Source organism: Ceratotherium simum, chromosome 25 (genome assembly GCF_057802395.1).
Source record: "Ceratotherium simum simum isolate JZ-2026a chromosome 25, ASM5780239v1, whole genome shotgun sequence".
NCBI classification, from domain to species: Eukaryota; Metazoa; Chordata; class Mammalia; order Perissodactyla; family Rhinocerotidae; genus Ceratotherium; species Ceratotherium simum.
Genome location: NC_141924.1, coordinates 14527494 through 14550588, shown reverse-complemented (window position 1 = coordinate 14550588; position 23095 = coordinate 14527494). Strand labels below are relative to the sequence as shown.

Below are 23095 nucleotides of genomic sequence, written 5' to 3'. Positions count from 1 at the left end.
CACACATGGGCATGCACCTTTCCAGACACAATGTCCCAAATCAAAACCCGCTTGATCTGCTGCACGCCTTGAAGCAGACACTCTTGGTCGTCTCCCCAACAGCAATTACCTCCTTCTTCCTGGCTGACAGAACCCAGTCTTGTCCAGAAACTGAGCAGCAGAGCGATGAGGGAAGGGGGCCTACTGCACAGTCCCAGAGAGAATGCTGAATCTGGTAACCCATCGTGGTCCTTTCATTCTTTCTGCCAGCCATTGGTGTAAGTGTGGGCACGTGATGCAGTGCTGGCCATGGGGAAATAAAGGGACTGGCTAAGAGACTTCTGGGGAAGGATTTCCTCCATGGCAAAAAGAGTGAGAGAAGGCAAACCTTCCCCTGCAGCCTTGGGACATGTTGGTATGAGGCCTTGAGGCCTGAGGCTTAAGCGATGACCTACCAGCCATGTGGGAACGAGCCCAAAGACAAAAATCAACGCATTGCGGGTGGCAGAGGAGAAAGAGGGAAAGTGCCCGACCTTTGACATTGATACTGTGCCTGAATTAACCCACCCAGGACCCTTCTACCTACACACACTATCATGTGAACCAACAAACCTCTGCTGTGTAAGTCTCCTCAAGTTGGGTGTTTGGTTGCTTGCGACTGAGACCACCCTAATACACAGTCCCTCCCAGATACCAACACACACAGCCTATAACTTGTCTCCGTCTTACTTGGGTCCCTGGGTTTTACCTTAACCCCATAGTTCAGTTCATGAACGATTGCTCACAAAAACACCCAGGGCTCTGTAATGCCTGTGGGATCAAATTCAAATCTGAAAATACTAAAGTACCTTCCCTCACCTGGCCCCTCTGCAGCTCACCATCCTGCTTTGTTTTATTTAGAACATGATCACGAATGGAAATTATACTGGGCATTTATTTATTATCTGTTGATTGTCTGTCTGTTCTCAAGGTAAGCTTCATGAGAAGAGGGAGCTTGTCTATTTGGATCACAACTGTCTTTCCAGCACCACAGTCACAGTCTGGCACATTGTAGTGGGTGCTTAAAAATACTTGATGGATGCATAAATGAGCAGACAGCTCCAGCCTACCTTTCCAGCATGTTCTTCCTGAATACCTCTTCAGAAAATGAAATCCCTCTCCCATCAATGAAACGTTCACAGTGCACCACACAGGGTGACTCTACGTGCTTGTGTGTTTTAGAGGATTAAATGAAGGAATTGTGTGTGATGGCTCGCCTTCCTCTCTCCTTCCTCCATGTAAAGCTTTCTTTGAACCAAACAGTCACAACATCTCCTACTCCTCTGAACTCCCACAAGACACCATCACTGACCGCCGACCACTTTCTACCTTTTCTCGCTGGCATGTCGGCAGCCGTCTTCCCTCCTCCTACTCCCACCCCAGAATGTGAGTCCCTCGGGGCAGCGTCTGTGTCTCATCCATCTACATCTCCCTAGTGGTTGGCACATAGTAGATGCTCAAGAAACATTTTTGGAATGAACATACGTGTGAATGCCAGGTCTGTGGGTAACCATGGGGAGGATGATTTGGAAGGAGGGCAACTGTCCAGGTCCACACCACAAGGGCTGTTTTTCTTAACTTGCCAGGGGGCGGGGCTTACCCCAGAAAGGCAAAATAAAAGGAAATCAAATGAGGTGCTAAAAATGACAGGCGTAACTGTGGCAACTTCTCTCTCTGAGACTTGGCTCATCTGTACCATGAGAGGGTTGGACCAGATGGTCTCTGGGGATTCTGGTAAAGGGGGCAGAGTGTGAGGTTTAGAGCTGGACTCAACCTGGGTTTGAACACTGCTTCTTCTACTGGCTAGCTGTGTGGCCTTAGAGCTGCCACTCCACCTCTTTGGGTGCATCTCCTCGGCTATAAAATGGTGTGAATGACACCAGTTGATGGGGTTGTGGGGTGGAGTAAACATGTGCACAACTCCTGGCTCCGTGGCCTCTCCTCCCCTCCTTTACTCCCTCTGCTGCTCCGGCCCCTGAAGTCCCTGTCCCCACTCTTTTTTTTTTAAAGATTTTTTTATTTATTCATTTTTTCCCCCCAAAGCCCCAGTAGATAGTTGTATGTCATAGGTTCACATCCTTCTAGTTGCTGCACGTGGGACTCGGCCTCGCGTTGGACGGAGAAGTGGCGCCTTGGGGCTTGCCCGGGATCCGAACCCGGGCCGCCAGCATCAGAGCGCGCGCACTTAACCGCCAAGCCACGGAGCCGGCCCCCCTGTCCCCACTCTTGACCAGCCACCGCAAGTATCCGTCACAGCTTCTCTGCCCCAAGTGGAAGGAAGTTGCACAGCAGGCATTTCACTGTGCATCCAACAAACCGGGCCATTTCCCAGCCCCCTTGCGTCCAGGAAGGGTCATATGACTCATTCTGGCCACAGAATGTGAGCAGAAGTTACGTTAACCACTTCCACTTCTCACTCATCAAAGTTCCCTCCTCTGCTCTCTCTTCTTCCCTGGAAAACTTGGAGCCCATGCTTGGAGGATGGAAGGAGCCTGGGTCCCTGAATGGAAGTCCAGCTACGTTAAACTGGGACTTGGGTGAGCAATGATGCTCCCAAGATTTTCAGGTTTGCTTGTTACTGCAGCAGAGCACAGATCCCCCAGCTAGATCAGACAGCCTGACACTTCCAAGGGGCACAGCTCCCGCCCCTCATCTCAGGGTGAGGTCCTCACTCCTGCTCACCCTCCTCAGGGAGTGGGGATCACTCCCACCATCTGTGAGAAGGTCTGGATTCTAATGTCCCAATTCACGTTCACGGTCTCTCCCAGGGTATCTGTCACTCTCACACAAATTGGCTGCTTGTGGCCAGCATGGCATCCTGGAGCTCCCCAATGGAGCACTCAGATCAGACCGTGCCATGACTTCCACTGCACCCCCTTGGTCTGGGCCTCGGTTTCCCCACACACACCAGAAGGGCTCAGAAGGCTTCTCCCACTCTGATATTCACAAGCCCAGGAAAGCATATCTGAGAGGGGCCGCCTGCAGCCGACACCCAGCAGATTGCACCCTGGCCCAGCCTCCAGCCTATATGTGACCCATAAACTCTTCCTGCTGAGTAAACACATTTTATTGGGCCTGGGGACGCTTCCTGGCCATCCTGCTCCCACCTTCCCTTGTCCTGCTTTGGCCTGGCCAGTTCCCCAGCACAGCCCCTCCCCAGGGTCCCCAATACCCGTCCTTCAGCTCCCCTCTGCCCCCAGCACCTTCCCCCGATACCTGTAGCCTCGGTCTTAAGGAGGTGGAGAGTTTCTTTTCTTATCAGCCGTTTACTGCCCCCTCCTCCCTGGTTACACAGTAATTGGGAGCAGAACTCCCGGCAAGGACGGGTCAATACCTGTCAGCGCCCAGCCGACGGTTTACAGGGTCAAGAGAGAGAAAGGGTCCCTTCAGTGCTGTCTCGGGAGGCAGGTAAGGGGCGTCAAGCAGGAGAGAAGCAGAAAGGACCCCAAAAGGAAGGAGGAGGCACCCCGGACCAGGAACCTGTGGAGAGACTTGTGAAGTAAGGGTGGAGAGAGGAGAAGGGAAGAAAGTCGGTGCCAGACCAGAGACACCTGAGGAGGTTCAGAGAGCAGCGCTCAGCCCAGCCCCGTCACAGAGAGACAGCCCAGCAGTGACCCACTGGCCCCCTTCTGAGCCTCCACCTGCAGGACAGCAGAAGCACAGGCGCTCTGGAAGGCCTATTCTGGAGTCTGGAAGCAGCCGAACTGAAAGGAGTCCACGAGGGTTTCTGGGAACACCCCTCAAGCTGCGGTTTGGCCCAGAATTGAGTTGGCAACCTGGGGACCAAGGGTGGCATTCCAGCCTTCCAGAGGCCTGGCCAGAGCCAGCAGAAAAGGGCCACATGCCAGAGAAAGGGCAAAGGTGGACAGACTGTTCCAGATCTCCTCTGGGGGCAGGCTCCCTCCTCCTTCTAGTTCTTTGCCTTGTTCCCCACTGACAGTGACTCCAGTGGCCTAGGCTGGGGACTGTGAAGGTGACCACCCAGGAGAAGACCCATCACAGTAAGACTGAACCCAATTCGGGAAAGGCGACTCCACTGACATTGAGCCGGCGAGGGCTCTGAGCCCGTGGGCACGGGGTACAGCCCATTCCAGCTCTTCCGACGGGACCTGCGTTCCTGACCCCAGAAGTCTTTTGAGGTGGCCCATGGGAGTCCCCGTGGAGACCGAATCGTGCTTGGATAATCCGACATGAGGCTCCTCATTCTCCACATCTGCTTGCCCTCTTGATTCCAGGAGTTTCAGGGGAGGAAGTACGCCACCCTCCATCAACATCGCCCTGGGCACACACAAAGCCCCCTCTGCCTCTCCTCACAGCCCCCCACAGAGTGTGCCAAGGCCCTGCTCTCGGCGGGGGTATGGAGAGGAAGAACTCGGGGTGCTGTGAGGCCCCAAAGAAGCTAGGCCTGTCCTTCTCCATCGAGGAGATCTTAAAGAGGCCCACCAAAAGGAGCGATGTGGTCAGGGCAGAAGGGGCAGGTGGAGGGGGTGCCAGGCAAGCAGCAGCCACAGCCTCCAGGCTGGAGAGACCCCGGCAGGACCAGCCCCAGGGTAAGTGTCTTCCGGTCATTTCTTATCCACTCCCGGATCTCCAAGGCCCAGCTGGGCTCAGGCAGAGAGAAACCTCCATAACAGAGCTTTCAAAGGACTCCAGAATTCAAAGAGATGTCAGGCACTGGGCTGGTTGCCCTAAATACCTTTCTGTCTGGCCCAGATGGAGGTTGTTCAGATGTGGACACCAAGGCTCAGGTAGCTGTAGAATGCAGGAACCCTGGGCCTGTTCCTGTAACCAGGCCACCGCTGAGAATGCTAGTTACCATCTGTTTATTCAGCATTTACAGTATGGTAGGCATCGTCCTGAAGGCTATACGTGTCTCTTCTTTACCCTCAGTGGAAAGGCATGATTATCATAACTTAACAGATGAGGAAACTCATCCGTGACAGAGAAGAGGTGGATTATGCCCCCCAAGTTACACAGCTAGTAAGCAGAAGAGCTGAGCCAGGACCCGGCTCTGGCTGCCTCCAAACCCCTGCTCAGTCCGGCCTGCTCTCCTCCTTCGTAAGCAGAGTACAGCCTGCACAGCTTCTAGTGGCTGAAGCTTTGCTCGCAATCTGCCCACTCTGATCCTGGGTGCCACCCACCCAGGCCAGTGGCCCACCCCAGGGCATGTCCCCAAATAACAATGACCACATAGATCTCAGGCCCCTCCTTGAGAGCTGGCTTGAGGAAGGGCATCAAGATGGACACATGCACACTGCTACAAGTCAGGAATCCGCCATGTCAGTGTCAGTTGTACCCTGGCCTGCTGTGTGACCTCAGGAAAGTCCCTTTCCCCTCTGGCCTCAGTCTCATCCTTGGGGAACCACTTGGGGATAAGGAACAGGAAAGGGAGCTGGTGATGTCTCAAGGGTCCACTGGAGTCTGATAGTCGATGAGCCTGGAGATTCTCACATGAGGTTCTCAGTTCTCTCCTCCTTTCTGCCCCTCTAATCCAAAGAATGGCTGGGAAGGAAGCTCAGGGGAGCCCATGATGTCTTCCCCTACCACACACAGATCGCCACTCCCTCCCCCGAGTCTAGTCTCCCAAGAGGGAGCTGATGGGGGCTGTGCTGAACTGCAGGCAAGGGGAAGACCCCTGGAGGCTATGGAACCCTGTCCCCAGGGAACTAGTGGATTTCCCAGTAGCTGAGCCTATCAGAAGGACAGGGTCCCCAGCTTAATTTTCAGAAGTTCATTGATAACTTCCAGGAAATTGAATGACCATTCACAGAAACAATTCTTCTGGGGATCTAACCCGAGTCTCTCTTGCTGCAGCTACATAAAATCCGTGACTGTCTTCTCTGTCCCAGAAAGAGAGAGAGAGAGAGCAAGAGAAGAGAGGTCCGATCTCCCCTAGGCATCCCTTCCCCTAGCCTGACAATAGCTGATGGCAACAAGGAGCCCACTCATTCTAAATCTCCCCTGAAGATGCTGGCATGTTCCATGTCAGCTATCCTGCTGGACTAGAGCAGACCCCCAGTAACTGCTTGCCAAAATAGCAGTCATGACATTGGACAGTGCCCTTTGGCTCTCACAGCCCTCTCGTGGCTATTCTCCCATTGAACTGTCACAATTGTGAGCCCCTCCTCACAGATGATTAAATCAGGAAGGGAAGATAAGGCACTTGCAAAAACTACATGAGTAGTTAGCACTAGAATTGAACCCTGGTGGCCTGAGACCATCCACTCTAGATTATTCCTGAACGTGGCTTAAATCCATACATTTCCCACTCTGCTGGAATGCATCATTTCCAAAAGACCAGTGAGGGTCCCAGTGGTAGTTTTCAAGATGAGTTTAAGGGGTACACAGACAAAGATTGCTTATGTCAAGGGTTCTGTAATTATTTCTACACTAACCAATTTATGACGCATGATACGGATATGGTTATCCATTTATGGTTATAATATGAGGTTTTCTTTGAAAATAAATTTATTTATTTAAGCAAAACAAAAAAGTCTATTTGGGAAAATGCTAAGCAAATAATAGTACAGAAGGGATGCCGACATGTCAGACACTACAAAGGTAACTTGCAGAATCTGCAAATGAGCTGGAGTCTGCAAGACGCTGGGCGAGGAAGGCTGAGAGCTGGGACCCCAGAAAACTGGCCTCTAAGCCCCGGTCTGGCACCAGTTCTCAGGAGGACGTCAGGCCAGCCGTTCCGCTCTCTGGGCCTCTGTTTCCGCATCTGGAACGTGAAAGAGCGGAGCTAGAACATTCCTGAGGCCCCTCCCAGCTCTGAGACGCCATGACTGATTCCACCACAAACTGGCTGCTGAAAAGCCTTGGTGGTTTCACTCATGGTCGTTTTCCACAGCAGAGGCTTCCTCCCTGTAGAGGGGGGGTCTCCAGGCTAGGAGGGCAGGGGCAGGATGCCTGGGAGGGGCAGGCAAGAGGGCAGACCCTCTCACAGGCCTCTGCCTCTCCCTGCCCTTCCAGGAGCCGCCACCCCCAGCGCTTGCTGCTGCCGCTAAGCGCCTCCACCTCTCTGTCCTGTTTTCCGCCCAGCACCCAGGCCCCCTCGGAATGGGCAACAGGACCAGAAACGGTGCATCCAGGGCCCTCCCCTGCCCTAGTAATAACAACAGAGGAATAAATTCCTTTGTCTCCACTGAACACTTAAAGGGCTTCATGGAGTAGCTCACGGAGCCACTGGCAAGCATTACCCCTGGATCCCAGTGACCTACAGAACCTGTGAAATGCAGCATTCCAGACCCGGCACCCAAGACTCTGACTCTAGGTCTACGGTGGGGTCAGGAATCTGCACTCTGGCAAGCCCTCCTAACTGATTCTAATGTAGGTGGTCCAAGGACCACTCTTTGAGGAGGCTGAGGTCCAGGGAGGCAGGGTGGCTTGTTCCAAGCTGCAGGGCCCATATGTGCAAGAACCAGGGTCAGACCAGTTCTCCCAGCCCAAGGCCAGTGCTCGGCCTCCCTCGTTTCTCATGGCGGGGACCAAGGTCCCCCCTCCCCACACCTTCCCCCTCTCACAGGGACCCTCATAATATAAGGCTTGGACCCTCCCAGGTGTCAAGCCAATGGAAAAATCCAAGAGGGCCTCCCAATTTGAAAGGATGCTGAGCCCAGCTGCCCGCTCACTTCTCCTGAGAGAGTAAGCCCCCTGAAGCTCGGCACCCTCCAAAGTCCAGGGGAACCCGGTTAGGAAGAAGCTGCTTTGTACTGGAGGCTCAGACCCTGGGAAGAGTCATCTCTGCACCTGTCCCACTAATGACCCTCTGCAGGGAAATTGTGACACCCAGGGCGGGGAGAGGAGAGGAAGATGGGCAAGGAAGAGACTACCCCCGTCGGTAGGGGTGTTCTGGCCTGTGGGGACCCGAGATATATTCCCTCACCTGTTCACGAGCCATTTGGTCACTCAGTGAATAACTGCTGAGTGCTTACTCTGGGCCCAGCGGGGGCTAGGGAGGTGAAGGCGAAGAGAACCAGACATAGTGACCACCCACCTGGCATGGAGTGCGGTCAGCAGCAATGAGAGTCCTGGTGACACCACCTTGGGGCAGTGCTGACTTCTACACATCTTGTCTGGTGGAGGGGGCCAGAGGCATGGTGGAATTCTTGGGATTTGAGAAATAACCTGTAGCAGTGGTCAACAAAGTTTTTCTGCCAAGGGCCACATAGCAATTTTAAGCTTTGGTGGCCAGATGGTCTCTGTTGCAATTACTCAACTCTGCCATCACAGCTGAAAAGTAAACAGTATGTAAACGAATGGATATGTTTATGTTCCAATAAAACTTTATTTACAAAAGCAGGCAGAGGGCTAGATTGGGCCTTGGGCTGTAGTTTATCAGCCCCTAACCCGTTGGTGTGACGCTCCAAGTCCTGCTCAGACTGGCCTGGCTTGTCCCCAGGTTGTCTCCCTTCACACCCTCCCCACCCCTCCAGGGACATGGAGCTGCTCTCTGACTTCCGATCTTTCTTGCCTCCAAACCTTTGCCCTTTAGAAGCCATTGCACCTGCTCCCACTTCTTTCTCCTTTTCCTCTTCTTCCCCTCTTCCTCTCCCTCTGTATTAGCTTCCTGTGCCTGTTGTAACAAACAACCACGAACTGAGTGAATTAAAACAAGAGAAATTTATTCTCACAGTTCTGGAGGCCAGAAGTCCGAAACCAAGGTGTTGGCAGGGTAGGTTCCTTCTGGAGGCCCTGAGACGAAATCTGTTCCCTGCCTCTCTCCCAGCTTCTGGTGGCTGCCAGCGATCGTTGGCCATCGTTTTTGGCTTGTAGATGCATCATTCCAATCTCTGCCTCTATCGTCACCTGGCCTTCTCCTCAGGGTCTGTGTTCTAATCTTCCTCTCCTTCCTCTCACAAGGACACTAGTCATTGGATGTAGGGCCCGCCGTGAATCCAGGAGGATCTCATCTCGAGATCCTTAATTATATCTATAAATGTACTGTTTCCCAATAAGGTCGCATACACAGGTACCAGGGGCATGGACTTGGACATGTCTTTTGGGGGGGACATAGTTGACCCCACTACATCTTCCCTCACTTCCTTGTCCTCCTCATTTCCATCTTTCTCCTCCCTCTTCCATGTCTCCCTCCTCTTTCTCCTCTCCTCCTCATCCTCCTCATCACCCTTCTTCCCCTCACCCTCCACCTCCTCCCTTGCACTGCCTGGAACCAAAGGCGGCAGCTCAGCGATGCTCTGGGCTCTGGGAGAGGGAGCCCCGGCACGGGGCTGGGCCGAGGTCTGTGGTCTGTCCCGTCGCCTCGTGATTAACGGCTCTGGGTCTCAGACAGGTAGACACAGAGGCTCCCACGAGAGCAGACAGGAGCAGGGCAGAAGGACATGGAGCTAAAAACTTGCACTCCCAGGATAAGATCTCCTCTCTCAGTCCTTGCCACCAGAGCCACAACCTACTGTGGCCTTGGGGACATGCCTACAGGGCTCAGGGTCACCTAGAGGCTGGTTCTAGAATTGAGAACCTGGCTCAGTCTTAGGCCCTATGGGGATACAAAGAAGTACAAGGCCCCTGCTTGCAAAAAAGCATTGCATTTGTGTGGGTTCCCCCAAAATGCAGACCTGAAGGAAAGGATTTGAGCAGGAGTAGTTTATTTGGGACATGCAAGGAACACCAGCAGGGCTGGAGTGACAGAACACAAAGAAGGGAAGGCAGTGAACAAGGGTGTGTGATAAGCCAGGGACCCCAGAAGGCAGCAGAAGCTTAAATCCTTTGGTAAATGGAGCAAATATACTCCTCAGAACTATCTGGGCTTTTTGGCCCAGAAATACATATCCTGGCAGCAGGAAGTTGGTCTGGAGCACAGAAAGGTCTGAGGGATACAAGCAGGGTGTTGACAACATGGCTACCACCATAGGGCCCCAGAGTGTGAGAGCTGGGGAAATCTGAGTGGACAGAGGGGACTTAAAGCATTGGCTATAATTTAAATTTGATTTGTCTGTTATATTCTTTATCCAGGCACGCAACAAAGAGCATGTCTACTGCGTGGCAGGCATATCCATTGATGCACAACAAATCCCAAAATTGAGTGGCTTAAAATAACCATAAACATTTATGATCTCACTCAGTTTCTGTGGGTCAGGACTTTGGGACTGACTTAACTGGATGGTTCTGGCTCAGCCAGAGCCATTAATCATGAGATTGCGGTGAAGGTGTTGTTTGGAGCTGCAGTCACCTGAAGGCTGGACTGGAATAAAGGATCCACTTCTGACGTGGTTCACTCCCGTTGCTGTGAGTTGGCACCAGCTGTTGGAGGAGGCCTCAGTTTCTCCCATGTAGGGCTCTCCACATGCCCCTTGAGTGTCCTCACAAAATGGCGGCAGTTTCTATCAGAGTGAGCCATCCAAGAGGGAGAGAGCCAAGTGGAAGCTGCATCCTTTTACGACCCAGTCTGAGATAATTTGTAACAGTACTTTCACTGCATTCTATGTGTTAGAAGGGAAGCACTAAGTTGGGCCCAAAGGGAAAAGAATTCAAAGGGAGGAACATCAAGGAATTTGCTAACCTATCTTGCAGCCACCACAGGTCCTGAGTTGGGAGTGGGGGTGGTGCTCTGCTCTCATCTAGCTTATAGTCTAGCAGGGGAGACAAAGAGCCATCCAATAATCACAAATGAAAGTACGATTGCAACTGTGATAATTGTGGGGAGAGGGTGACACGCTGCTCCGAGGGCCTATTCCAAGGGACGTTTGGCCTGTCAGGGAGGTCAGCGAAGGCTTTGCAGAGGAGGTCATGGTTGAGCAGCAATCTGAAGACTGAGCAGGATGAAAGGGGAAGGCATTCCACACAGAGGGGACCCCAAAAGGCAAGGACCTAGTGGGACCTAGTGGGACGAGATGTTCAAGGGCGCAAGATGGGGTCAGAGAGCTAGAAACGGGCCAACTCACACTGGGCCTTATAGGCCATGGTAGGGATTTTTATTTTTGCTCTGTATCCCAAGAGGAATGAGGAACCCTTTCAGGGTTTTAGGCGGGAAAAGATGCAGTGATCAATATTAATGAGAACTCTTGGGTTCCAATCGACAAAAATTGTCTTAGGTTAGCTAAAATAGAAAAGGAAGTGTGTAGCCTCGGAGAAAATTAAGACATAGTTTCCCAAACTAAGCCATGGGGAGGGCAGGATCCTAAGCAGGCTTCAGCCACAATGGGAGCCAAAACAAGTAATACCATCAAGTCTCTCCAGTTGCTTCTCTCTGCGTGTTGGCTCAACTCTTTCTCACTCTGATCGTCATTCTCCAAATGGCTCCCAAAAGCTCCGAGAGATACATCAGCCTCCAGTGACTTCCCTCAGGCTCTCAAAAGTCACAGGTCCAAATGTCCCAGAGGAGAGACTCATTGGGACCCTCCAAACCAGTCCATCCCAACCAGTCAACTGAGGCCAGAGAGTGTGGCTGAGAGAACTGGAGACTTCTTCTTGCTGGTCCTCTTCTGCCTCACACTGTTCCATGCTGGCATGATAGTTTATGTCAGGGTCCTTATAACTCTTCATACGTCATTTTGGGTCCCCATATATGGAATTCTCAATGGTGTGTCCTGAAGAGGTTTACTCCCCCGGATTCTACTTGTAAGGTGGTAATTGTTAATCATTTTTTTGGCCAGAAATGGCTCTTCCCCCTGTTTGCAGGGCCCTGTGGCTTTGGATACCTCTAATCTGGGCACTCTGCACACCCACCACTTGGGTTGGCCTTCTGTATGTATTTTCACAGAGAGAGCAGTTAACTTCCTCCTCAGTTCTTGGCAGGAAGGGTAACTACGTTTGGATTCCCCCACTGAATAGAAATGAGTTCTCTGACACTTCCTGTGTCACACCAGGAAACATCCTCCGGCTTCACAGCTTGTGTTGTCTGACTGTTCCCCTGCATGGTCGCAAATATGGAGAGAGATGAGGGTGGGTGGAGAGCGCACGTGCACACACACACACATACACACACACATGCAAGCTCCCAACAAGAAAAGAAATTATAGCTATTGAAACATGATGGCACCATGAAAGCACATGACATCAACCCGTCGTCCCCCTGTCCTCTGTGCCCACCCCACTCCTTCCATTTTAGTCTCGTCAGACCTAAGCGCACTGTCATGAGAGTCACGTTGTAATGACACAAGTAAACATACAAACCTGACAAAGTGCCTTGAGAACACAGAGGAGGGAATAATGGTCTCTGTTTGAGGCCCTCAAGGAAGGCCTCAGAGAGGAAGTGACACTGAGACAGCAGTCAGGCAGAGAAGGGGAGAGGGCACGCCAGGCAGAGGGAGGCATGTGCAGCAACCCAGAGGAATAGAAAGGAATATTCCTTTTGAGAAACAAAGAAATTTGGTGTGGCTGCAGTCTAAGAACCATGGAGCAACATCACCGGAGATGAGAGAAGAGAGGTAGACTGAAGGTCAAGTGTTCCAAGCCAAAAACTTTGACCTTTATTTACGTACATCAGCATTTTTTAAACTGATGTTTGGATAATTTCCAGAATGTTCCAGAATTTCCATCTCAGGCTTCACTGAGATGCCTCATCAGAGCTGCCCTGGATGAAGGGGCACTGAGTAAGCTGCACCTTGGTGCCCCCCACACACGTCAATCAAGGAGCTCTACTGCCATCTGTTTTGTAGGGTTCCCCGCACAATTTTCTTTAAACAAAAGATACAACTTCTACTAAAAAAAGGTACATACAAATGAAAAGTATGAGGGATGCATATGTGCAGGTATGTATGTGAGCACGTATGCTGAGATCCATATGTAAAAAATATTATGTAAGTGAGGCCCTACACATCCCAAGGATGTGGATACACGTTTCCACCTCTTGAAAATAAAAATCCTCGCACTGCTGAGAGGGAGAGAGAGAGAGAGGGAGCTCCAGCCCATTCGAAAGCAGCTCAGCAAATCCTTCACTGGTGAGCTTTTCAATGGTCTTCTCTCAATTGTTTCTTTTAGTGATTTCTTTATTCCCATCTCTTTCCACTCTAGCTGCATTCTTTTTGTTGTTATTTATGTATACAAGTAATCCATGTTTATGATACAAAAATAGAAAATGCAGATAAACAAAAAGAAGGTAAAAGAAAATATAGCTATAACTCTACCACCTCAGCATCCAGTAATAACCACTATTAACATTTTCCTAGATCAATACGTATATACATAGAGAAGGACTGAGAGAGATTTATTTTTTTTACAAATATGGAGGCTAGTTGACTACAAGCTCAAAGCACTCTTTTTAAATTTATTTAAAAAAAAAAAAACTTGTTGTGTTTCTACACAGAGATTCACAATAGACCTTGGTGAGAAGGAAACATTTCATTGATTTGAGTTTTGATGGATGAATAGGCGTTCACTAGACAAAGTGAGAACATGAAAAGCCTTGAATGCCATGCCAAGGAGCTCTCCTTGTAGGCTGTGGGCACGAGGGGACTGTGGGTAGTCCATGACCAGACTGGAGACAAGAGGCCAGTGCAGGTCTGCCCTGGGAGACTCCTGCCCTGCACCCCACCTGTCACATCCTGGAGGTGTCCCCAGGCTGCAGGAGGGCCCCAGATGGTACCCTGGATCTCCTCCATGCTGAACCCACTGCCTCAGGAAGACAAGGGAGAGCCCATTTCCAGAGACTTCGCCCAGTGCAAAGCCCCCGGGGCCTTTAGCTGAGCAACCAGGGCCAATTAGCAGAGCGCAGAGAAGGAGCAATCAGGGGAGGGAGCTGAGCACGGAGAAACATCGGTTTATAATTAGGTGGCCTAATCACCTGTGTAAACTGTGTATTTCTTATGATCGATGTGCTAAATGGCTCAGGTTTAATTAAGTTCTGCTGACTTGTTCTCTTTGAAGACCCACTGAAGTGTGGTTCACAGCTCGTACAATTAATAACGGGAGAGGAGCAACTTGAAAAGGGTGGCAGTTCCCCATCGCCTTCTTCCACCCTCTCCCTGCCACCCCCATGTGCCCACTCCCGATGCCCTGGGCCAGCACAGCGGGTGCCCCCCCCAAAAGCAGACTATGCAATGCCATCTCTACAACAGAGGCAACTGTGCCTGGTTAATCCTAGAGATGCAGGAGCTCCTTCAGCCAGCAGACTTAACCTCAGTGGAAATCTCTCCTCTCTGGCCGCCTCCCTTTAACCGAGCAAATTGGTACCCCAGGCAAGCCTGAAGGAAGGCGTTTAAGCCATTCAGGCTCCACCTGAAGAGCAAGAGAATTACAGAATGTCAAGGTGGATTTGGCCTTAGCGTCTTGATCTTGATCGTTCAACCTCTCTTTCCTGCCCCATTCTACAGATGAGGAGACTGAGGCCCAGAGAGTAAATAAAATGGGGTCCAAGCTATAGAGTGGAGCCAGGAACAGAGCTCGGGTCTTCTGACGTCCAGCACAATGGGTTGTCTACTATCCAACGATAGTGGGATGGATAATAAACACAAAAAAATACCCCACAAAGTTAGTTGATCTCTTCAGTTGTTGAACCATCCCAAATGAAATCCACTTTTCACTCAATGTCTACTCCAATTCATAGCTTGTGGTGGTTTTACCTCATATTTGGGGAAAGAAGAAAGTGAGCTGAGCAGAGTAAGGAGCCTTCACGGGGAGATAGATCCTCATCCCTCCTTTAAAGGAGTTTCAGCCATCTCCATCATCCCATCTGACCTGTGATGTCCAACAGGGTACAAAGTTCCAGACAAATCATTCAGCATCGTTTATTGTGAAAGTGTCCTATCTGCCCAATGGGATTGAGAGCAGAGCCTGAATTACACATTTATTTATCTAGAGCGGATAATTATTAAGCTCCCACTAGGTGCCAGTTACTCAGCTAGTCTAAGTACAGTCCCTGCCCTCCAGGAGCTCACAGGAGGGGAGAGACAGAGAGAGAACAGCAGGCAAGGGTGGGCTTCCCTAGAAGGGTTTCAGTCCTCCCAACATGAGTGAGTGATCCTGGGACAGGAAGTACCTAGATTCTCAGTCATTTTCTTAAAGCAGATTTTTCTTATAAGAATGAGAAAGAAATCAGGAGCCCTGTGGTCAACTAAAATGGCAGGAATTCTATTGGCCCCGAGAGTGAATGTGATTTGGGGAGTGGTTTGTACCTTTCCTACAATCCCTAAAATTATATCACGTGGACTTTGTTCCAAGTAAGACTAGAATTGTACCTCAGAGGCTCATGGTCAGGAAAACAAACCCACTCCACCCGGTGGGGCTCTTCTTCCAATGTCCACTGTCCCTGGGCCCCAGTCAGAAGGTACGGGCAAGGCTGGTTGAATCTCCTGACGGGCAAATGGGCAATCCTCCTTACTATCCTCACTTCCCTAGCCCTTCTCCAGAGTAGCTTTCCAAATCCTTTCCCTCCCACCTCCCTCGTTCTCTGTTGATGACCTGATCTCCTACTCTCCTGTCCCCAAAAGCTCGATTGTATATGTAGTGAGCACCTCTGACCAGCCCGTCCACAGTGCCCCATCGAGCACCCACCAGAGCCCTCTCTCTCACCTCCTCAGTTTCTCCTCCTCAGCCTTTAGACATGCTCCAGGCTGCACTCTGAAGCTTCTCCCCAAATCTCCCCCCACCCCTTCTAGCAACTTCTCAAGATATAAATATAAGATCTTCTCTTACTGCCTCCACTTCATCCCAACTGCTCATGCCTCAATCCAATTTACTTCAACATACATTTGTTCAAGTCCCTACTAAGTATGAGATGCAGTATTGGGTGGGTCTGGGGACAACACATACCTGATTCCTCTTTACTTGGCTTCTGCCATCATAATTCGACCCAAGTGGTCGTCCCATGGTCCTCAAGGACCACCTAAATACCAAATTCAGGACCACATGCCTCAGGTCCATCTTGGAACAAGGCAAGCTAAAAACATACACATATATACATACCTAGGGGCCCAGGTCAGAGTCTGGCGCCATACCTGGCACATGATGGGTATTCAATGAACACATCGATCTTTTCTTACTTCTCTTCCTCTTCATCCTCTCTTACTTTTAGTTCCATGACCACTCCTTTCTTTCCAAACCTCTTTTCTCCCGTGTTTTCTATGGCACTACGTGTGTCTGAGTTCCCTCTGTCTTAGGTCAGGCTCCCCAGGAAACAGACTGAGATAGAGATTTGCTAGAGAAAGTTTACTGGGGCGTTTATGTGATGTTATAATGTTCACATTTTTTGTTAATCCCCTGGATCACACATTCCCTCTCTAGCTATCAACTGCAATGCTTCCTCCACATTCCCAGAAAAAAAAAACTTTTTTTTTTTTTGGTGAGGAAGATTGGCCCTGAGATAACGTCTGTGCCAATTGTCCTCTATTTTGTATGTGGGACACCACCACAGCATGGCTTGATGAGCAATGCATAGGTCCATGCCCAGAATCCTAACCTGCAAACCCCAGGCCACCGAAGCAGAGCACGCAAAATTAACCACTATGTCACCAGGCTGCCCTCAGAAAAACTTTTTGAAGAGTTGTCTCAATTGCTGCCTCCTCTACTTCACCTCTCCTTCTCTCCTCCACCCACTGCCAACTGAGCCCTCACTGTCTCAGGATGGCCAGGTTCAATGACCACTTTTCTGTCCCCATTGTAATTAATCTATTCACAGCATGGACACCACTGAGCCTCCTTTCCTGAAACAGTTTCTTCACTGGATGTCCATGTCACTGCACTGTCCTTGCCTTCCTCCTTCCTCAGAGACCCGTCCTTGGTCTCCCTTGTCGGCTTCTCTTGGCTCCCTCATTGGCAGCTGAACCTCTAAGTGGTGGAGGGCCCCAGGCTCACTTCTAGACCCTCCATTCCTCTCCACATGTGCTGCCTGCCTAAGTGATCTTACCCATTCTTATGACAGCAAAGGCCAAATATATGGTGAAGATCCCCAAATTTGAACCTCAGCCCTGAGCTCCCCTTTGAGCTCCAAACTTATATATACATCTGCCTATTCAACGGCTTCTTTTGAACACAATAAGGCATCTCAAACTTAACACATCCAAATCAAATACCTGATTCCCCATCACATGCGCACACGTGCACACACACACACCCCTCTTCCTTTCCCACTTACTCCCATCTCATTAAATGGCTATGCCATCCATCCTGTTGCTCAAGCCAAAATCGTAGCATTGCCCCTGATTCCTCTCTTTCTCTAGCCTCAGATCTAATCCAGCAATATGCCCAGAATTCCCTCCAAAATATATCCCATGGTCAGCTCTATACCTTCTCCCTGCAAACAACTACACAAGCATGACAAGAGACGTGGTGGCTGCTGGCCCAAGTCTTAAATCCCACCACTGGAGGGGTTTGATTCTCCTTCTTAGTTCCAGTACAAAAAACCTCCAGAGAAGGGGCCCAGTAGGTTCAGTTCAAGTCTGGCTCCCTTCCCTCCTTGGCCCAATCCAGTTCCCATTATAACACCTTGGTTGGTGTGTGGGCAGCTTAGTGTACAAAAGGAAGAGAGTGTTGGCTCCAGAAAAGAGTCAGTGCTGGGCAGATGCATCAGTGTGTCCACCTCATTCAGTTACAGCAGTGACCATCACGTATTCTCAGTCATGTACAAGCCTGTCTGGATCCCCCACCTCACTAGATGATGAGGTGCTTCCAAACAGAGGCCATATCTTCATCCACTCTGCAACCCCACTGCCTAGTACAGTGCCTGGCACAAACTATATGCTTAATAAATATGAAGATGAATGAATGATATTGCTAACAAGTGGGATGAAGACACTCTGCAGTAGGAAAGATCACCCAGAGCTAGAAAGATTAGGAAAGAATTTTTGGAGATTATAAGAGTGAATTTAGATGTTGAAGAACCAGTAAACATCATAGAAATTGAAATCACAGATGAGAGGAAGGGATCCCAGACAGAACAGGTTGCCTGAGCAAAACCAGAGATATGCACATATGTTGAGTGTGGAGATGGGAAGTAGACCTGCCTGAAGGAAGCAAGGTGTGTGGGTTGACAGAGGAATGGAGCCGGGGCAGGCTTCATGGGGTGTGTGTGCCCGTGCAGTTGCACGGGGCTCCATGCTCAGAAAGAGGCCCGGTATGTGGGGTTTAATGCTTACGGTCACCATCTTGAAATTCTTAATAATTTTGTGTTTGAATCTGAGTTTTGTAAATGAAGTCCAATGGAACCGTGGAGCATGCACCAGGGGCCTGGAGCCCTGAGTCATGCTCAATGACCCTCTCATCGTCTCCCTGCTTCCCTGGGGTGGGCTCTCGGCCACCTGTCTCCCTGCCCCTACCCAGTGACCACTACCCCCTCCATCCTGGGAGGAGTTGGTTGGGGGACGGGGAGCCTGGGTGGGGATGCAAGGAGGGTATAGATCAGGCGCCTGCACCCTGGCACAAAGTCAAAGGGTGGGCCCTAGGTCCCTGAGAGGGTCCGCACTCACCCTGTTAGTATCCTTGTGCCTGAGGGAACCCGACTTTAAATAGCAAATCAAAAAAAAACCCTGAGAGAGAGACTGTGGAAGAAAGGAAAAGGCTTTTTCCTGCTTATTGAACAAGGAACCCCACATTTTCATTTTGTGCTAGGCCCCACAAATAATGTAGCTGGCCCTGAGTGGACATGAGGCCACACAGATGGGCTGGAAACAGACCGTGAAGGGCAGACTGCTGTGGAGTTCTGCCTTTACTTTGTAGACCAAGGTTGGCAAACTTTTTCTGTAAAGGGTAAATTATTTTAGACTCCTGGGCCGTACAGTCTCTGTTGAAATTACCCAACTCTGCCATGATAGCACAAAAGCAGCCACAGACAGCACATAAACCAATGGGCGGGGCTGTACTCCAATAAAACTTTATTTGCAAAAACAGTCGGTGGGCTGGATTTGGCCAGCAGGTCATAGTTTGCCAACCCCTATTGTAGACAAGGGGGAGTCACTGAAGGCATCTAAGCAGCAGAAAGGACGATCAGAGAAGTTTCTAGAAGGTTATCTTGGCCTCACTGTCCAGGATGGATGGGAGGGGGTCAGCCTAGGGGCAGGGTTTCTAGGAAAGAGCCTATTGCAAAATCCAAGCATGAGGAGCAAGCAGCCAAGACGGGATAGAGGCAGCAGGGGTTGAAAGGGTGGAACAACGCATCCCAAAGCCTAAGCAAGGCGCCAACACCAAGGTCACTAACACAACTTGGACCCTCTTCCACCCAGAGCAGAGGAGGAGTAAGCGGAGGGTCCGGACCACCTTCACCACAGAGCAGCTGCATGAGCTGGAGAAGATCTTCCACTTCACCCACTACCCAGACGTCCACGTCCGCAACCAGCTGGCGGCCAGGATCAATCTCCCAGAAGCTCGGGTGCAGGTACAGCCGTCCCCACCCTCAGCCCCCCACCTCAATGCCCTTGGGACCGTGGGTGAGACATCATGGATCCTGGACCCTCCAGGGTCACCCCATCTGAAATTTTCCATTGGTTTATCCCATGAGTACAGTCATAGTTGCCAAATATTATGTCCCGGGAAATGAGGTCACCATAGTTACAAGGTGGTTTCTCTCCTAGAGGGGTGGAAATGGAGTGAGGGGGCATCTGTGATGCTTCCACTCGCTTCGTAGTCCATCTAGCTACAGTTCCAGAGCATCGTTCACCGCGCAGCCTCATTCACAAAATAGGTCTTGACAATCTCGACCCGGAGTCAACAAACTTTCTCTGTAAAGGGCCAGATGGTAATTATGTTAGGCTGTGTGGAGCCATACGGTCACTGTCGCAGCTACTCAACTCTGCCGTTGGAGCATAAAAGCAGCCGTGGTTTACAATGTGGAAACAAGCGAGCATGGCAGTGTTCCAATAAAACTCTACTGATGAACACTAAAATTTGGATTTTGTATAATTTGCATGTGTCACAAAATATTATTCTTCTTTTGATTTTTTCCCCCAACCATTTAAAAGTGTGAAAACCATTCTTAGCTCATGGGTCATACAAAAACAGATGGAAGGCCAGATTTAGCCCACAGATTTTTGTTGGCCAATCTCTGCATCTAGACCACATGGGTATCCCTTTGAGGCAGCACAGAGAAGTGGAAAAGACCGTGATCCACGGTCAGAAACCTGGTTTAAGCACCGGCTGCCTAATCTGGAATCTGGAATCTCTTCACTCCGGGGTGTCTATTGCTTCATCTGGGGTTAGAAATGCTGTAGCTCCTGTCAATCACCAGGGGTATGTCCCGCCCTCTTCACATACCCCCAATTTTGCAAATATCACTCTAGCAAATCCAAATCCAGTTGTTGCACTGTTGGACTCTCACTAGAACAGTTTTCTAAGTCACTCTTCATTTCTTTTTTTAATCAAATGTAATGGACTCATTCGAATTCAAAATCTGAGCTAGGGCCCAGGTCAACATTCCACTCTTTATTTTATCCCAAGTTACTTTTCTTCTGGATAAGGACCACGCCTGTCTTAGACTTCTCCCCTTCTTCTTCACATTCAGAATCAGTCACAGCTAAGTGGGTAGCGCCTGCATCTGCCATAAAGCCCAGAATTCAGCAGCTGCCTCAGCAGAATGACCTGGTACAAGTGGCTGCGGGTCACGGACAATCAGGGCGCGTGTGAACACGGGGAACCGTCAGTGTTCAACCTATAGATGCCAAGGGGCCCGCAGGGGTTGCAAACTGGTGGTCTGCCAGCAGGAAACAGCCCAGAGATGGGTTTTATTTGGTCGGCACAGTATTTTAAAACTCGGAGCTTTCACATAAAACTCAAGATTTCTGCCTTAGAAATTGGATAAGCCTGCAACACTGGGCTCACATTTCCACGTGGTGACTGTTGGCTGAAGCTGAGAAGCTGCCCCCTTAGGCTGTGCACCACAGACCCCACCACTCCCAATTATGCAGCACCCAGCTGCTTCACTCAAACATGAGCCCCCACCCTGTAGGCATTGAAGGTTGTGATCCCTGGTCCCCTCTCAGAAGACCCCCAGAGCCAAAGAAATCCTGGAAGCCATGGAGCTTTCTAGACTGTAACGTGTAGGTCCCTTGGAAGGCCTCATTTTTATGCATTTGGGGGAGGTCCTAGATGGAGAAAAACCTTTTTGCTTATCTCCATCCTCTCTCCCCCTCATCCCAGATCTGGTTCCAGAATCAGCGAGCCAAGTGGCGGAAGCAGGAGAAGATCAGCAGCCTTGCGGCTCCGCAGCAGCTGAATGAGGCCAACGTGGCTCCGGCCACAAATCTGGATGTGGCTGTGAGTGGCTGAGGGAGCAAGGGGGAGCTGGGGGGAGCCATTGTCTGGAAATATCGCATCCAGGCCCAGATGTGAGGAAACACTTCTGGGGTTCTTACTGTAGTAAAACACGCAAGGGGAATTGTTTTAGAAAGAGCACGGGCAAGGATGCTCTGGAAGTCTGTAGGACCTGGGACGAGTCGCTACCTTTCTCTGTCCCCACATCCTCATCCACTGAGTGACAATCACAGTGTCTCTCCCTCCTCTGGGGACTGGCTTGTATTACTTGTGCAGAATTTCACAGTTCACAGAACAGGGTCACAGAGTAAAGGGCGGAGGTCCAGCACATCCACTCTGGAGTCAGACGGCCCAGGTTCGAACCCCAGCTCTGCACTTAGCAGCAGGGTGGCCTGGAAGAGTCACCGTGCCCCTCAGAGGACAGTAATAGTTTTGAGGAGGATGAAATGAGTGAGAGGTGAAGAAAGCTTGGCACCTTGGAAGTGCTCCCTAAGAATTAGCTGTCCATTAGTCAACACATATTTGGAGTGTGTGCCGGATGCTAAACTCTGGGGAGAGAGCAGTACACGAAAGAGATAGTCCTATAGCTGGAGGTTGGTGCATACCCGCAGTGATGCTAGGAGGTAGGATTTGTTTATTTATCCTTATTTTTTGCTAATGCGGAAATTGGCCCTGGAGAAGCAAAGTGACTTTTCCACATCAAACAATTGCTATAAATACAGGGATGAGGGCCAGGTTTTCTGGCCCCCAGGGCATGCACTCCTCCTCAAGTTGGTCCCCCTGCCCACCCTGAGCTGCCCAAGTCGGGGGAAAGGTTAGGAAGCTGCAGAACAGTGCCGGGTAAAGCTTAGGGCTCACTTCTCTCCCGTGACTTCTCCTCGTGCCAGGGCCCCGTGCTGCCACCCCCTGCACTGCCCAGGCTGGCTCCTCCCACCACGTGTTATCCACCGGCTCAAGGTCAGCTGGCCCCTGCCTGGTTCCCTGCCCAGATCACCCTCCTCCCACACCACCCATGGGAAACACAGCCTCTCCGGGGCCCGCTCGTCCAGCAGACCTGCATCCCAGTGCTCCACTTCCTTCCACCTCCGCACCCAAAATGGGGCGGCATCTGTGCCACTTCAACATAGAGATCAGAGGGACATCCTCTCCCCCAATGGAGCCACTCTCCTCTCCAGGTGAAGGCACCCCAGGCCTCTGCGGGAATCAATCTCACCATCCAAAGATGGCCCACAGCCCAGGAGGCCGCTCTGAGCACGCCCCTTGGAAGGTGGCATCGGACTCAGCAGCAAGGTTACCAGCCAAGGGAGCTCTCATCCCTCCTCGCCAACGTTGCCCTCCTGGCTCAGGCGGCAGAGGCTGTGTGTGTGACATCTCAGAAGGAGCTCTGGAACAAGGAGGTCGTCCTCTTGCACCTTTGCTTCCTCTATCTTGCTGTGTGACCTCCAGCCTGTCACTTGCCCCCTCTGGACCTCACCCATAACATGAGGCAGCTGGACAAGGCCCTTCTGGCCCTTACTTTGGTGAGGTGAACCATGGTGAGAGCAGGGGCGTAGAGGGCACCAAGGAGGGTTGTTTGTTCGTTCATTCATGATGTGCTTATTGAGCACCTACTGAGTGCTCCGTAAATGGAACTGGATACAGAGATGAACAACTGGCTCAACAATGGAGCTCAGTCCAGGTCAGTCAAAGGGACAGTGCTGACCTTCCCCTGCAGACAGAACATTCCCCCAATGACGCTGCAACGGGCCCAAGTCTAACACATGCCGTATGACCTTGATGTGAGTGCTCTAAAGTGGGAGAGGAATAGAGGACAAAATTTGTTTTAATCTAAACAGAATTTTGTGTCTTTGGTTATTCTGCTGGATTGGGGAGGGATATTGTCATTTCTGAGCTGAATGAAGAGTGAGACAGTAAGCTCTTTTCAGAGTTTATCTTCCTA

General features: G+C 50.7%; 1 protein-coding gene across 1 annotated transcript; it reads left to right on the top strand.

The window, feature by feature from the left end:
* Nucleotides 1-4360: 4360 nt before the first annotated feature.
* Nucleotides 4361-22283, top strand: ISX (intestine specific homeobox). Its single transcript, XM_014780191.2, has 4 exons — nt 4361-4568; nt 19134-19285; nt 21043-21159; nt 22044-22283. The coding sequence occupies exons 1-4, from the start codon at nt 4376-4378 to the stop codon at nt 22281-22283; spliced, it is 702 nt and encodes a 233-aa protein (XP_014635677.2). The 5' UTR covers nt 4361-4375.
* The last annotated feature ends 812 nt before the right edge of the window (nt 22284-23095 follow it).